The following is a 16,938-nucleotide window of genomic DNA, read 5'->3' on the forward strand; positions in this document are numbered from 1 at the left end:
ATTATTCATTCCTACTCTGTGATTTAAACTATTCCTGAGGATTTTTCCGTCGGATCTGCCTTCGAAATTGGTTTGAACCGGTTCTTTAAAAATATTATTGTTTTCAACCATATTACGCCATCTTTACACGTGTCCGATCAATGACCTAAATTTTGTTGTTAAATTTTTAATCATACTTAAGCTTTTAATCATAATAATGGAAATTATCGGCTGCTCATTTGGGCTCATCTCGTTAAATGTTTTTTTTTTCCGATAAGTATATGTAGGTATGTATATAATGGAAATCCCCAGGCTTCAAGGAATAAATATCGTTAGAAATGACTAAACGAAAATTTTTAAGTGTAAAATCTTATTTTTATTCAACATATGGCTTAATAATAATATTTTCATTCCTTTTCTTGCGTCGTTTGTAAAAGAATTCTATCAGTAGGACGGTTGTAGCAGAGAAGAAACCTGAAAACGAATTGGACGATTTTGTTAGTAAAAACTGATAATTAATTAATTCGATAAGCATCACAATTAAAAGAAGTTAAAGTCAATAAGATAACAAATGATAGTCAGAAAAATGGTTTGAGGAAAACAGAAGGCATTCGCGACAATCTGTGGTTCGCAAAATAGACGATATTTATTAAATTAAATTGTCTTGGTTTTGGATTGTTTCAGAAAACATCATCGAAAATAATCCCAAATTTACAATAGAAACATTTTGCATACAAAATCCATACAAAGTTACAAGAAAACAGTATGGTTGTTCACTTCCTGAGCGACGGACGAAATCTTCCAGCAGCCGTCTCGTTTGGGGAAGTAAGCTCCAAAAATTATACTCCTACCCAAGAACAGCACGAAGAATGACCCCTGCATGTCACTCAGATTGACGGTGTGATTGTTCACTTCCTGAGCGATGGACGAGGTCTTCCAGCAACGATCACGTTTGGGGAGGTATGCTGACAGCCACTTGGTGATCAGACCTGCTTTCTGCATGCGATTTATCCTGAAACATCATATATAATAACGTAGAAAAGAGTGAATTTCAATTGGTCAAATGTTTCTGTTTCAGATTCCACACACTTCTGCGAGGCGATAAAGGAACTACACACTAGTTTAGCACCCAGAAAGATTCTAGATCTATTTCTTGACTGACAACATCACAGAAGATATGAAACAGCAGTCGTGACGTCATGACTTTTCTACTTGAGCATGGTCATAAACAGACCCCCGGTAGAGTATGCGTTACTTTTAAATACTTACCACCTTTATACTTACTCTTTATTGATGACATTTAAGTAGGGACTAGCGGCAGGCACTATCATTGCGATTTGCTCGTCCAAAAACTCTTCAGAACCTGAAAACATTGTCCAACCAAATATATAAATATGGGTTGACTTTATATAACATCAATTAAATTTTGATAACTTTAGTAGGGCATTGCTTATTATTATTGTTTTTGTAAAAAAGCGACTAAAATAATAAAGACTTTCACTTGGGGCGACAGCCACGAATCAAGCCATTATAGGTTAGGTTGCTTTGCTAACATCTTCATGCATCACCTGACTGATAGACTCCTATATTTCTAAAGTAGACTTTGGGTCCCGGTCCTGGGGACGTAATCGGGTAGTTGTTTAGCGGTTAGTAGGTAGTAGCAGGAATATTCTCATTGGATCAAATTCACAGGCAGAACCTAATATAGAAGTTTACGTACTCAGAGCAAAATCACAGGTGTCGGTGGCGAGGTAGTCGGCCCGCATGAGGTAGCTGAGGCGGAGTTTCCAGTCGATGACCACGTGCCGCTGGTAGCGAACCCGCTCCAGTATACGTGACCCTGCGCACGCGCATGTAATACAGTATGCTAGTTTATTTGAAACTAAACTGTGCTGTGTGGTTCCCGACACTTTAGAATAAGGCATATATACATCTAATTTCCTAGGATAGGAAAGGAGAAGTGCAGTTTTTACTATGATCGAATATGGGATGGATGCTCCTGCAAAATTTGCGGAGAAAATGGAAGTTGCTTCGTAGCAAAATCAGACATAAACCCAATCCATGATCTGAGAAAGGAAAAGATTTGATCTCCCTTCGAAACGTGTATTCAGCCGAGACACATTACAATGTAACTTCCCACAATATCATCTATAAAAATATATGTTTGGAAGTCATCATTAGGTATACAAATTATTCTGTTTACGGTGCGACCAGTTCCACGGAGATTTGACGTAGATACGGAAATCGTGTTTTAAGTTTTCGTGGAGTTTATTTATATGTAGAGTATATTTACTTTCCTTATGTAACAAAAACTTATAGACAAACAACAAAGTGATTAAAATTTGTGGAGACACGAGTAATATAGATTAAATATTTATAGATCTTTACAGATTATCAAAATGGCGGTTGGTTAGCAAACGAGCTATGGTTTCATAGGCTCAACAGCTATGTCTTCTTCCTCATGGCTTTAGGCCCCGGCTGCATCCTCGCCACTTTGGAGAGTACACGGGGTATGCCTTTGACCATGGATCCAGAATTGGGTGAGTCAGATTTCTACACGAAGCGACTCCCGTAACCGTAAGTGGGCTAAAAAGCTACGTTAACACTATTTTTACGACCATAGGGAGAACAAATTTCCTTTTAACGCACTAAAGGATTGCGAGTAAAATGCATTTCAGACCATCCATCTTACCCATTACAGAAGACCCATCAATAGTCTTCGTCTCAGTCAAAACTTCAGCTCCTTTCAAAAGCGAGTTGTATTTAGCTTCATCGGAATTCTGGAAACATACATATAGTTTAATTGGTTTTAAATTTTACCCAACCCCGAATAAAATCATTGAATATCTTCGCAGGGTCTGATATTCGTTATCCTCCTGACATTGGTTTCGGTTTTGTCCCTTTCAGAAATAAGAATATCATTGATTTATACACATAAAATCACGCCGTTTTTCGGAAGGCAGCGATATTTTTTCGCTTAACACGAATTTACATATTTCTTTCGCTTTATCAACATTTATGAGTCTCTTCATGCAAGTTCGTCGATTTAAGGTACTCATGACACAATTCGACATTTCGCCAAATTCTGCGAGCTAAAAAATAATACGATCTTTATAATCACCTTTAACTCCTTCTCCAAATAGGATCCTTTTCTTATAGACCAAGTGTACGTTGCGCCATTTTCAAGCAATTCCGCAATTGTGGTCACCGGCACTTCTTGCTTAGGGAAGGTGAGGAAAGCCACCAGATTGCCAGAGTAAGTGGTCACTACCACCAAGACGACCAGCCACCAGGTACCGACGACTAAGCGACCGCTATCGGCTCGTGGAAGGTACATACCACCTATAGACATAATCCACAAATTTATAACCTCATAAATGTAAGAAGACGGACCCCATGCTACGAAGCACTAGGGTGATGGGTGCAACTGGGAATACGCAAAGATGAGAGAGAGAGAGAGATAAAAGAACGACGAGTTAACATGAAGCGACGGATGAATGTTTATGATGCGAAAAAAGTATACAGGAATCACGGCAGGTGGAAAGAAGAAGTATCTGCCTCTTTTCTGGAGAGGAAGATCAAGAAAAGCTTATGTCGATAAGCGAAACAAGATAATTTCTTCCGCACGTATCGTAACATTCGAGAGAAGCCAGAGCCTTACGACGACTGCCATAGTACGGGGGCGGTTGTTGATGTTTGCTCTAGAACACACTTAGACTGTTACATACATACATACATAAAATCACGCCTCTTTCCCGGTGGGGTATGCAGAGACTCCCTTCGCTTCATCCACATTCATAACTCTCTTCATGGAAGCTCGGTGTTTTCGGGTACTTTTACCTGACCCTTTACCTTTACTTAGACTGTTTCAGTCAAGAAACAATTAGGCAGAAAGTGATTCCTTAGCACATTCATAAATAAAGAAAAGCACTGTATCAAAAAGATAAAGAATATAAATCACCTTGCTGCAGCAACGCCCCGTAGACATACCACAAGCAGTTGTGAATAGTGGACAGTCCTCCTTGACGGGTAATCTCCATAGCCTCGTAATATGGGCTGAGACGGTGGACCACGTATAGCATGGGGCCCATGAGGATCACAGCCAAACCTAGACACAGCCACGTCTGAAAAATACAAAAAAATTGCTCATTAAAAATTATTAAAAATATATAGTTATCATTCCAGAATGTTTTAATACTGTCTAGGGATCACCAAACCATGGTGTTGATACAAATGAACCATGTGAACAAATAGTGTCGTATGCTCAATCAGTCAAGTAACATTACACTAATTTCGATTACCTATTACACTTTTTAAGATCCATGATATTAGGACCATTGGTTAACATATTATCTAGGTAAAAACGTTGATAGACAAAAAATATGGCAACGCCTACACAAGTAAACCGAAACTATAAGTATCGTCAATGCAGAAAAATACTCACATCCGTAGTAAATGGAAGAAGGAAAAGTAACGCTCTGCTAAGATTTCGTGGTCTAGCGATGATGAATGCATACGGCTGAGTGCTTACTGCCATAGTGTAGTTGATACCTGACAATAAAAATAGATAATACATATGGTCACGTCTATATCCCTTGCGGGGTAGACAGAGCCAACAGTCTGGAAAAGACTGAATGGCCACGTTCAGCTATTTGGCTTAATGATAGAATTGAGATTCGAATAGTGAGAGAGAATAGTGACAGCTTGCTAGCCTATCGCCTAAAAAAGAATCCCAAGTTTGTGAGCCTATCCCTTAGTCGCCTTTTATGGGAAAGAAATTAAGTGGTTCTATTCTTTTTTGTATTGGTGCCGGGAACCACACGGCACGGCACGGCATAAAAATAGATAATCAATTAATAAATGCACTTTTTACAGCTTTGGACATAACCTGATAGAAATTATTATTTATTTGCTTCGCTCTCGTAGATTCTTGGAAATAAAATAAACAATACTTGTGTTTATTCTTGAAATGGAAAATACAAGTAATTTTTTCTATTCGTAATATTTCCATAACCAACCTGGAACAGGGTCAGGAACAACTGTGAACGATGATGCAGCTAATGCTGCTTGACCTTTGGAAATGGCTGATATGGCCAGCATGGCGCTTCGGCTGTGCATTGACTGAAAATAAAAAGAGAAATATAATGAAAGTAACACAATAAAATAGTAATGAATGTGGATGAAGCGATAGAAGTGTGCAGGGATCGTGGCAAGTGGAAAGATGTTGTCTATGCATACCCCTCCGGGAAAGTGGCGTTATTTATGTATATATGCATGTCACACAATAAAATATTATCAAAAGCGATTTCAATAAAATCTAAGCAGAGTACAAAACATTTTCAAAATCTTAACCTGAACTATAGATAAAAAGCTGTGTAACCGAAAAATTATCCAAAAATCTTAATCTTTAGAGAGGTAATGAATGTCGTGCTTTTTGCACGAGTAAATTTTAAAAAAGCTTTCATGAAAATAAATTTCATAAATAAAATAGTAATTCTGATCGATGTAGAACTTACATCTGATGAAGAGTCATTGGAGAAATCTTGTTTTACATTACCGGGTAACAAGATTTTAATTCTGGAACAATTTAGCATAAAAGTTTAAATCCTAAATCAGATATAGGTTACGCTATTATAGGATAAGAACTTACGTGAAATTCTTATTTTTTGCGAGTTGTTCTACAATGTCAAACATAAGACCAGAGTATCCTGAAATCATGCCAGATTCGTTGACTTGCAGAATTGACCAAGGCGGATTCTGGAAATAAAAAGGACACAAAGTGGGGATATTTTTTTTCTCTTACTACTCGTACCGTAAATTGGTTAATACTATGATATGTACTTATTTTAAATTTAGATTTCAACATGAACTCAGGGATCAGTGAAATTATAGAAAACCTGTAAAAATATGAATTGTAATATTTATTTAGTGCTTGTATGAACTCACATGAAAAGTGATAATTGGCAGCTCTTTCCCTCGGAACCCCTGCTCTACGTGAGGAAATAATACATCGGTATACCTCATAGCGTCGATTGGTCTCCAACTGCCAACCTAAAAGCGATGTAATTTTTAATTATCACTTGAAAATTGGTAATGAAAGGAAAACTCATCCCACATTCCAATAGATTGTTTCTGATCAACAATTCTCATTAGAAAAAAAACAGCTGAAACGCGTAGAAAACTTAACTCACGTAGGTCTCTCTGAGACTTTGACACAATTATCTCATTGCACTTTGATGATCATTAGGATTTGCCTAAATTCGTATGTAACAACACAAAATCGAGCAAAATCGTTGCTAATAAAATAGAAGCAGAGACAGTGCATCGGTAGTCAACAAAGTCACATCTATCTCTTCTTATGCAGCTGATTCCAAAACCAGAGTGTTTAAATCTCTTCAGTGTTCACTCCTGAGATCTAATACAAAACCCGACTTCTACTTCTAATAAGAAAGGCCAGATCTGTCTCGAAATAATTTCCAACCTGCAACAGATCAATCTGCTCTATAACCGGCGTGGTGATGTTCATATTGACATGGTCCTTCTCCTTGGTTTCCTGGCTTCCCTGGTCTGTCTCCGTGAACTGCCGGTAGGTGGCGCCCCAAGTGTCGGCAGCCAAGCCACGCCAGGTGCTACAGTTGCCGCAGCGGCTTTTTGAAGATATGTGTTGCTGGAAGACATCATTGGGTATAACCAAATCGAAATTCGTGTGTAAGTTTAGTTTGACTTAAGCAACTGGATGTGTAACCAGGGTAAGTCATGATGTATGAGAATAATGAAAAGATTTTATATTTAGCCCCCTGTAGGAAACCTAATCTTTACGCTCCATCTATTATTAGAACTTCTTGTATAGATGTTATATTTTGTTGTGTAGGTAACCTCTTTACTCATTCTCTAATACTCCAACTGCCTGGGATTTCTACCCATATAATTAAAATTACCTACCTATTTGAAAGATTAATATGATGCCTGAAGAAAATATAGATTCCTTATTGTAATAAACTACAATGTATGTATTGAAACTAGATTTTCATAGTAATCTGAACATTAAACTTTGTGTCCAAATAGAGACATTGTTGATACTACGAAACTCTTTAAATTTACATCGTTCTAGAAGACGTTGTAAAATAAAATTAAACCGATTCAATTTAAGATTATATCCTGCAACTTTATTATACACTAATAACATTGTCCCTCGAAATCATATAAATCTGAACTTCATACAAATATTACGTTTTTTTTTCCACTTGCTACGATCTCTACACACTTTCTTTCGCTTCCACATTCATAACTCTCTTCATGAAAGCTCGTCGGTTTCGGGTACTCTTGACCATACCTTTTACTAGAACGTCTCTGATTTGATCAAGGTACGTTCGTCTGAACTATAAGTTAATATTTTTATCTTATTTTAGTTATCTGAACGACAAGTTTTACAAAAGACAGCATATATATAAAAATGATACCAACAATATCGCTGTAAAAAGATTGTGAAATTTTAAGGCTTTTTTTCCTTACACCACATTACTCACAAAACTTACAAACACAAAATTTCCTATAGATCTAGACATTCCTATCGAATTCCCTAGGCAAAATAGGCAGGACGCAGAGTACTTCTTCCTCCTGTCTTTATTTACTTAGAAATTTTTGTGTTTCAACGTTACTGCTTTTTTTCTTTAGTCATCTTCAAAGAGAGTTCTTTTTCTAGCAGAGAAAGAACCAACTTATTTCTATTAAACTTTTAAAAGATTCCTTTAAGAGTCAGACCATACGTTACCTGCATGTGTTTCAACAGCATGTTCCTCCTCTGCAGTTTCGAAGGTCTTATGGCTTCCCACTCCTCATCAGAGACCTGGGCAGCCACGTCAAACTCATCTTGCACAGCCATGTCCAAAGCCGATACGAATGCGTTCAGCATTTCTTGGCTGTAGCATAATATGCCGTTCTGAAAATTGAATTCCACTACAATAATAAGTAATTTATAAATTATAGGTTACGACGCTATTAAACACCGTTGTGGCCTATAATCGTTATCCTTATTAATTAACTAGCTGTGCCCGCGACTTGGTCCGCGTGGAACAGTTATTTTGGGCATCATGCCTCGCTCCTTAAAGTTGCAGCGTGATGTTATATAACCTAAAGCCTTCAAACAAACAAACTATTCAGCTTTATATATAAGTATAGATTAGTATCATTGTAGTAAAGAGTTAACAAACAAACAAATAAACTTACTTTCGCATTTCTGTAAAATATTTGGCAAAAACTACAGTTTCAAACCCGGCGTAGGATGATTTGATGCGCTAATATTTTTTGGCGTTGTGATTGCTAGCATGTAAAGCAATGAAAGATTGCAGGCAGCGTTTCGTTGTTGGATTTCCAGATTACATTAGTAGTACATACATACTCGTACATAAATATGGTCATGTCTATATCCCTTGCGGGGTAGACAGAGCCAAAAGTCTTGAAAAGACTGAATGGCCACGTTCAGCTATTTGGCTTAATGATAGAATTGAGATACAAATAGTGACAGGTTGCTAGCCCATCGCCTAAAAAAGAATCCCAAGTCTGTAAGTCTATCCCTTAGTCGCTTTTTACGACGGGAAAAAGATGGAGTGGTCCTATTCCTTTTTTTGTATCGGTGCCGGGAACCACACGGCACCATTACCTTACTAGTATCTTGACGAATTAACATAAGAAAAAGCAGTAGGTACTATTGTTTCGTTTCAGATTACCTGACAGTCAGTATTGTCATCAGTAACGTTGTACATAAACGCTAGGTTTTCTCCCTCATACAAGGCGTTTATCAGGTTCGAAAGGTTGCCGCTATGGGCGCTGGTATCTGATATGACGTACAACCACTGAGCCATTGTGTGGGTCATTGACAGGTCGCGGGCTACCTCTGTCATGGTCGTCATAACTTCTGTTGTCACTATTGCTACGAAGTTCTCGCCTGAAAGTAAGTGGAATCAACAATATACACGTATGTATAGATACAAACATACATATAATCACGTCTATATCCCTTGCGGGATAGACAGAACCAACAGTCTTAAAAAAACTGATAGGCCACGTTCAGCTGTTTGGCTTAATGATAGAATTGAGATTCAAATAGTAACAGGTTGCTAGCCCATCGCCTAAAAGAAGAATCCTAAGTTTATAAGCCTATCACTTAGTCGCCTTTTACGACATCCGTGGGAAAGAGATGGAGTGGTCCTATTTTTTATCTATTAGTGCCGGGAACCACACGGCACACGGCGGCATGTATTTCATTTCATATTTTGGTCTTCATTCGTCCTTCCCTTTGAGCGCGTGGCGTGCTGAATTGTGGAGTTCCGTTTACCTTCATTGGATTCTATTTGTACCTAAGTGCAACTATGAAAATTAGCCAGTGGTATAGTCTGGTATCGTGGTAATTTGAACTTTTGCAAATGACTACTCCACATCTATCCGTGGATATTAAAAGAGGCGTCTAAGGTAATAAGTTTCGTCAAGATGAACCAACTTTATCCAAGCTTGATTGTGGTCTCCTTTTTTAACAGGATCTTGGAAGTAAATTGGCAATACTACCTTTTCACTTTCTACTTTATGTTATGTCCTATCCGTCCTACTATTGAATCCGAGTCAAAAGGATGGACCATGGAAGACTCAGCTAGAGCAAATAGCAGGAGGATATTTGACCGTGTGGCGTATGTGCCGTGTGGTTCCCGGCACCAATACAAAAAAGAATAGGACCACTCCATCTCTTTCGCATGGATGTCGTAAGAGGCGCCTAAGGGATAGGCTTACAAACTTGGGATTCTTTTTTAGGCGATGGGCTAGCAACCCCTCACTATTTGAATCTCAATTCTATCATTGAGCCAAATAGCTGAACGTGGCCATTCAGTATTTTCAAGACTGTTGGCCCTGTCTACCCCGCAAGTGATATAGACGTGACCATATGTATGTATGTATGTATGTATATTTATGACAAAAGTTTGTCCGAACCTATATACTTGACAGGTAACTTCGAGAGCACTCTATACATCTCCTTCCTTCGCAGGTACTCGTTGACCTCGTGTTTCATTTTGAACACCGTCACAGAGATGGACGGGACGCTGTCGTCGCCCACCTGAAGAGTCAGAGACTGCACCACTCTGGATACCATGTCGCGATCTATGGAGAATGCGAAAGTGAGTTTGTTTGTTTGTTACCACTTCACGGGATATCTACTGAATTAATATTATTGAAATATCATGTACATACATACATACATATGGCCACGTCTATATCCCTTGCGGGGTAGACAGAGCCGACAGTCTCGAATAGACTGAATGGCCACGTTCAGCTATTTGGCTTAATGATAGAATTGAGATTCAAATAGTGACAGGTTGCTAGCCCATCGCCTAAAAATTAATCCCAAGTTTATAAGCCTATCCCTTAGACGCCTTTTACGACATCCATGGGAAAGAGATGGAGTGGTCCTATTCTTTTTTGTATTGGTGCCGGGAACCACACGGCACTACACAAATATCATGTATATATAATTAAGAGCCTGGAGAAAAACATAGGGAACCTTTTATCCCGGTAAAAACTATTGTTCTCGTGGGATTTGCGTAAAACCTGTATTCTTTTGTAGATGGCGCTAAATTAGTTACTTTTCTATATAGGTGGCGTTTAATTTGTTGCTTTTTGTCTGTTTGGCGCTAAATTCAAGCGGGCGAAGCTGTGGGTAAAAACTAGTAATTAATATAAAGAAGAAGTTGCAAAAGACAAATCTGTTGATGATTGATCTTGCAAAATATTAATGAGCTAAATGAATAAATGCTGACAGTATAAGACCGTCAAAATCTTTTTTACAGCATGTAAAGGAGCCAATACTTTGCCAGCAGCTAAGATTGCATTCGGAAATTAGTCAATATAAGTATTTTTATTTGTGAAAACAGGTTACAAGGGTGTTACATTTTGTTTCAATCTGTGCTCAGCTTCTTACTGATTTTGCCTAGAAAATTCGCTAAGTAAGTATGGATATATGTGCAATATTACTATAACCAGCAGTCATAAACTGAAATGAAAACTTACTGAGCGTATCATCATGCAATATAACAGCAGACTTCCACTTGAAAGCTCTCGTCGTTCTCAGATCAAGAAAAATTTGCGGCAACTCCTGTCCTTGGTCCATATACGTCACAGTTATAGCCGACTGCAAAGGAAGTCGGGGGCAGTCGACCTCAGTCAACGCAAACAGAAGAAGCTCTTCCTCCTCCGTTCTGGAGAATAATGACCAGGTGTCTTCACATGATGCAATGCTGAAAACTGCTAGGAAACCTGGAGGAAATATGTTTCGATTTTAATATCTGATGATTTATGTTCCCAATGTCTAAATCTACATAAAGTCACCTTAATTCTAATTATTATTCATTCCCATTAAGGAACACTCCATTTTCCATGGATGCCGTAAAAGCTGACTAAAGGAAAAGGCACACTCAAAGGTCGGGAGGCTCTTCGTGTTAAAACCTGTCTTAACCACTCTAGGATGTAGGTCAAAAGGCACACTCCGGTCTCCTCTCCAGAGACGTGGCCATGTAACGAGAGGATATGTGACGTATGGTTTTACTTACTTATTATCACACCTAAGGGATTAAACATGACGGGTGTGTGTGAGTAAAAAATTGCCAGAAGAACGAAAGTTATTTTACCTTTTTTAAGGCTGATAGTGGACCAAGAGAAGTAGTGAACGACAACCCCGCCGTGTTTCAATTCCACCCGCGCCAGTTCCTTGATGTAGTCCTTCAAGCTGTCTAGAATTGGCTGGTACTGCTCTCCGAGGTACTGGCGATCTAGCACCACCGCTAGACAAATAATAATGCTTTCAATAACATTTCAATTGCCTAAAGAAGGATCTCACGTTTATAAAATGACAATCACTAAAAGATACTATAGATAATAATTCTTCCCACGGAACAACCATTATATGCATATTATCATGTATTTCCTATGTTTAAAATTTGAGTCGATAATTTCAGAATATACTAACAATTATTCCCCCAGTAGGTGGATAACTTCTTACCTATAGAAGCATTGGCTGTGATAAGAGAAGGGAATTCCTCGCCATAGACACTTAGAAAAAAACACGAAATGGAGAGCGCCCATAACCGCATATTGCATCACACTGCCACCGGCCCTCCGCGGAGTTTCAATCATAATTCATAAAAAAATATAACTGGCCGGTTATAAAAAAAAATAATTAGAAGATTCATTAGTTAACACTTGCAGGTGTTTACGTTAAGTTTTGATGCGGCCAGTTTGGTTTTGGAACTAATCTAGAGAGGGGAAATTTCGTGGCGATAACAGCCGAAATACAGGGTGCCTCTTTAGCGCTGTTAATTTGTTTGGGTATATTATCAGTTTTGTCTTATAACGTCTTGAAGAAAAGCACAAATTTTTCTCCAATAGACAAATCACTTCACATAGCTTACTGTTTTACCCGACTGCGATAGAAGTAAGGTTATTTATTTCTTTGAAGTTTTTCGTATATAGAACCTGTTTAATTAATTAGTAACATATTAGATATTCTTTCAACAATGTAAGGTATAGGTCGTTAAGTAACTCTTAAAATAGGACGTCCTAAAAAAATGTCCCTTAAAAATCAAAACGCGCATCCTAAGCTCTATTGACTAAGCACGACTGGATCAGCTGTTTATCTTTTCCCATTAATATTAACATTTCAGCAATAAAAAAAAGCAAAATAATTTGGAACACCCTCATCCTCGAATAACCCAAGCAAAAGGTCAGAAGCTCTCAATAATGCAAGTTAATTACAACAATCCAATAACTCGCACGTAACTGACTCACCATTGCATGATATCATCCAGATTTTGAGGCCTGTCCTATATACTTATTAATTAGTAACATATTTATCAGTATAGTTATTATTTTTTTCATACATACTTCATCATTACGTGTTTATCCCTTACGGGGTAGACAGAGCCAACAGGCTTAGTTATGAAATTTAGATTCAGATACTGACAGGTTACTAACCCATCGGCTTGCTACCTAAAAGAATAATCTCATGTTAGTCAAGTCCAAGCCTTACTCATGATTGACTTTTACCATTTATACATTGGAAAAAAGAGGTGGAACAATCGAACAACTATCTTATATGTATATTTTATATGCTTATACCACGTCTTTCTCCCTTACGGGGAAGATAGAGCCAATAGTCATAATAGGGCGAGTGGCTTGTATATTCAGATAGTGGCAGGTTACCTGACCACCATTTAGAAGAAAAATCACAAGTTTTTTCTTTTGACTTCTACAATCTACAAAGGTAGGGAATATTTAATTTTTTCACTTCTTTCATTGTCTTTACCAATCTTAACCATTTTGATTTTCTATTTGAGCAGTTAACCTTAATCTCACCTACATTGGATCAAGTGAATACTTAATGTACCTATATACCTACCGACCCACTAGCCTTGTAATACTTTTCGTAAATTAGCACAAGGATATGTTGAGTGTTAAGTCATTGGTAGGTAAATAGGAATCCTGAAATATACTTATCGTTCAAGTAAAATCAAAAAATATTATTGAATTTAAACTAACATTCCAATGTGAAATTTCTTTTGCATTTGCCATATTTCAGCAGCCACAGGCTTAAACAAAAATCTGTCGTTTATTTAATGATTAAATAAACGACAGATTTTTAATTTTATTTTTTTGCAATTTGATATTTATAAATAAGTACATATCAAATTACTTGCCGTTTACATTTTTACTAACACAAAAAGTTTAAAACACCAACAAAAAGTTTAGGCTGAAATACAACACAACATTTGTCTACTCATTAAAAAAAGTAAAGTCCAACCAATATGACGTTGTTGTGGAAAGTCGGAAAGTCACGTTGAGGTTATGTTTTTGTTTATATTGAGAAAGATTTTAATTTTGCAAAAATGACAAAGAATTATCAAAAATGTTTCATTACTGTCGGAACAACAAGATTTGACTTGCTTGTTAAAACTATTTTCTTACCTTCCAGCATTGAAGTTCTGAAAAAACTGGGCTGCAAAGAGATTACGTTTCAAATTGGTAACAGTGATTTTGAGACTGGGGATTACGAGAGGAACGGTGTTAAATTGCATGTTTACAGGTTCAAAGATTCCTTAGAAGAGGATATACGAAGCTGTGATTTGATTATAAGCCACGCTGGAGCGGGAAGTTGTTTGGAAGCGCTTGAAGCTAGAAAACCTTTGCTAGTTGTAATAAATGAGGATTTAATGGACAATCACCAGTTGGAGTTGGCAGAACAACTGCAGGTGGACGGACACCTTTATTATTGCACTTGCGACACATTTGAAAACACTCTTGACATGGTCGACTTTAGTTTGTTAATCCCGTTGCCAAAACCTGACCCCTCTTTGTTTGTTAAATATTTAGATGATGTACTGAAAGTCAAACCCAAATCGATTTGACATTATCAAAACAGTGATATGTTTGCAAATATAAAATTGTAAATTTCAATTGAAGCCTAACCTTATTAACTTAAGCCAAGCCAAGGTGCTTAGTGGCACTTAAATCTGAGCATATCTGAGGAAGAGGAATCTGGTCCCTTAATTTTACAATACAATTTGGTAATCCCATTTAACTCAACAATAAAATACTCCCTGACCTTGATGATGTTTTGCAAAAATAAAGGGATACATTGGGAGGACTAAACTAGCTAGTGGAAGTAAAACTTAACACAAATTCTAATTGTGATACAGAATGTAAATTTTTAAAATACCTATTTGTTTGTTTTATGAAAAATTTTATAATAAAACACTCATTCTCAATATAATTTTATTTTATTGAAAAAATACAGATCATATACACACACAACAACAAAGTATGAGGAACAGATTAAATAAAGAGAATTAAAAAAAAATGTTTTAGCAGATAACAAAACACGTCTTGGCATCCACAGCTATTTTTGACAGTTTTAAAATAAATAAATAGTCTTTAAGCAGGACTGGCTAAATCTTGACACTGGCAAAAAGAAGCTCTTGACAAAGTTTTGATTGCGACAATGAAGAAAAGAAAAAAATTGTTCAAATAATTATATGTTACACTAATTTTTTGGCTTCAAAGAAGCTCTTTAGATGTTTCATTTGCCACACACCAATGCCGATGAGGACTGCAGTTTGGAGAAGGCTCCACCACACAACTCTTTGGCTTGTGCTTTCTGATGTCTGACGGAACCTTTCTTCTCGATGCTGCAATAAAAAATAATCTATTTATATTAACGGAACATACATAAAATCATGCCTGTTTCCTTGAGGGGTAGGTAGAGAAAACATCTTTTCACTTGCTATGTTCTCTGCATACTGAACATGAAAAAATATGTTATGCCAATAAATGTTTATAGACTGAAATATCCAACATAATCACCTCTCTTAAGACCATGGGAAACTGAGTAGTCATATTCGAAAGTACCGTTCTCAGAACATTGTTAGCCATTTCTTTGACTGCCAATGGATTCCTGGCGCTAAGGAATATGAACACTCCATCTCCATCCCATGGATGTCGTAAATGGCGACACGGATAATAAACTTGGATTCTTCTTGTTGGATTTGAATCTCAATACCATTTTAAAGCCATAAAGCTGAAAATGGGCTACCAGTATTTTCAAGACATGATAAATTATGTGTTTGTAAGTTGTTTTTGGGTGCCTTAGAACTAGTGCCACAAACACATACCTACAATCACACAACTAGAATACAACATACATTCCTTTATACATAAAAATTGTGATAGTGAAGGAATAAACTTTGTGCCAACTGCTCCTCTTTTCGTGCAGGTTATTAGTCACTCAAGGGAAAGGCTAACAAACTTATGATTTTTCTTTTAGGCAATGGGCTAGCAACAATTGGAATCTCAATTCCATCAGTAAACGATAAAGCTGAACATTTCCCTTTCAGAGTTTTCAAGACTATTGGCTCTGACAACCCCACAAGGGATAAAGATATGATAATATGTAGGAGTATGAATAAAAAACAAAAAAAAATTCACCCTCTGATAGCTCTGTTCCTTAGTGATCTGATGGACTTGGTTCAACAGCTGTCTGATTCTCTGTTGGAGTTCATTCAGCTTGTCTTTCTCGGCTACATTAGCATAGTCCACTGCATGCTCGCCCACTTGGATGTCAAGGTGGACCTGAAATATGTTTCATGATTTGACAATTACTATCTTAATATATAAAAGAGGACACAGAATGTGGCATCAACATACAAGTTCAGTGATATATATGCATCAGCTTTAAACTACTAGCACATTTAGCCGTATGACTTGTGAAATTAGTACCACATTTGAAGAAAGTTTGTATTCAAAAGCATAGCCATTGTTTGAACAAGTGAAGTTTAAACAAGAACAATATAGCATTAATTTAATACAAACATAACATACAACTCTGAACATTTTATTTTTCAGTTTCATTTCTTATTATGCTGTTGTTTGAGTAAAATTATGCTTAGTTTTACTCAGAATATTTTTCAGTACATTAATTCTTTGATTGAATAGTACACCTGCAAGTCTCCATTATACAACTTTAAGTACATTTGCTATGCAAAAGTATATTGGAGTTCTGCAGGTGACTGTATGTAATAATACAAATTAACAGTAGTAAATAACCATTAGGCTGTTGGTGGGTATTCAAAACTTTTTAACAACATTAAAAAGAAACAATAATATCTTTCCTTACCCTGAGCTGTGATCCACTAAACCATGAAGTACTGTTAGAGTACATGCAAATTACGTGTTCCCCAGGTATCGTGGAGGTAAAGGAGATCATGCCTTCTGAAGAGTACACCCTGGACAGCACAATGTGGTCATTAGGGTCACGGACTTCAACGTGCATGCCGATACCAGGCGTCGACGGCATGAAACCACCCGATCTTGGATCATACAATTCCACCTTATAATTATTATTTTGTTTTACAAGGTAAAATCTAAATT

At 37.1% G+C, this 16,938-nt stretch overlaps 3 protein-coding genes across 6 annotated transcripts; 1 reads left to right on the top strand and 2 right to left on the bottom strand.

The window, feature by feature from the left end:
- Nucleotides 1-355: 355 nt before the first annotated feature.
- LOC106137357 (ionotropic receptor 93a) lies at nt 356-12,110 on the bottom strand. Of its 4 annotated transcripts, XM_013338168.1 has the most exons (19): nt 12,020-12,110; nt 11,649-11,801; nt 11,032-11,277; nt 9,958-10,125; nt 8,706-8,923; nt 7,751-7,918; nt 6,461-6,646; nt 5,926-6,030; nt 5,630-5,736; nt 5,496-5,556; nt 4,998-5,100; nt 4,424-4,530; nt 3,941-4,103; nt 3,101-3,321; nt 2,672-2,759; nt 1,700-1,819; nt 1,264-1,342; nt 831-991; nt 356-453 (listed from the first exon to the last, which is right to left on the bottom strand). In XM_013338168.1, exons 1-19 carry the CDS (start codon nt 12,108-12,110, stop codon nt 356-358), a joined length of 2,643 nt encoding a protein of 880 aa, XP_013193622.1. The 4 variants fall into 4 exon arrangements, with proteins under 4 accessions (XP_013193622.1, XP_060801383.1, XP_060801385.1 ...); XM_060945400.1 differs by lacking the exon at nt 356-453 and having other exon boundaries at nt 519-991; XM_060945402.1 differs by lacking the exons at nt 356-453; nt 12,020-12,110 and adding an exon at nt 11,987-12,009 and having other exon boundaries at nt 519-991.
- Nucleotides 12,111-13,824: 1,714 nt separating this feature from the next.
- Nucleotides 13,825-14,775, top strand: LOC106137339 (UDP-N-acetylglucosamine transferase subunit ALG13 homolog). Its single transcript, XM_013338150.2, has one exon. The coding sequence runs from the start codon at nt 13,902-13,904 to the stop codon at nt 14,418-14,420; it is 519 nt and encodes a 172-aa protein (XP_013193604.1). The 5' UTR covers nt 13,825-13,901; the 3' UTR covers nt 14,421-14,775.
- Nucleotides 14,776-14,790: 15 nt separating this feature from the next.
- Nucleotides 14,791-16,903, bottom strand: LOC106137338 (transmembrane emp24 domain-containing protein eca; the record flags this gene model as incomplete). The annotated part of the gene is made up of 3 exons (XM_060945388.1): nt 14,791-15,200; nt 15,997-16,140; nt 16,685-16,903. Coding segments are annotated over 3 exons (513 nt in total), but the record flags the coding sequence as incomplete, so codon positions are not given.
- Between the last annotated feature and the right edge of the window lie 35 nt (nt 16,904-16,938).

This window comes from Amyelois transitella, chromosome 8 (genome assembly GCF_032362555.1).
Source record: "Amyelois transitella isolate CPQ chromosome 8, ilAmyTran1.1, whole genome shotgun sequence".
Taxonomy (NCBI): Eukaryota; Metazoa; Arthropoda; class Insecta; order Lepidoptera; family Pyralidae; genus Amyelois; species Amyelois transitella.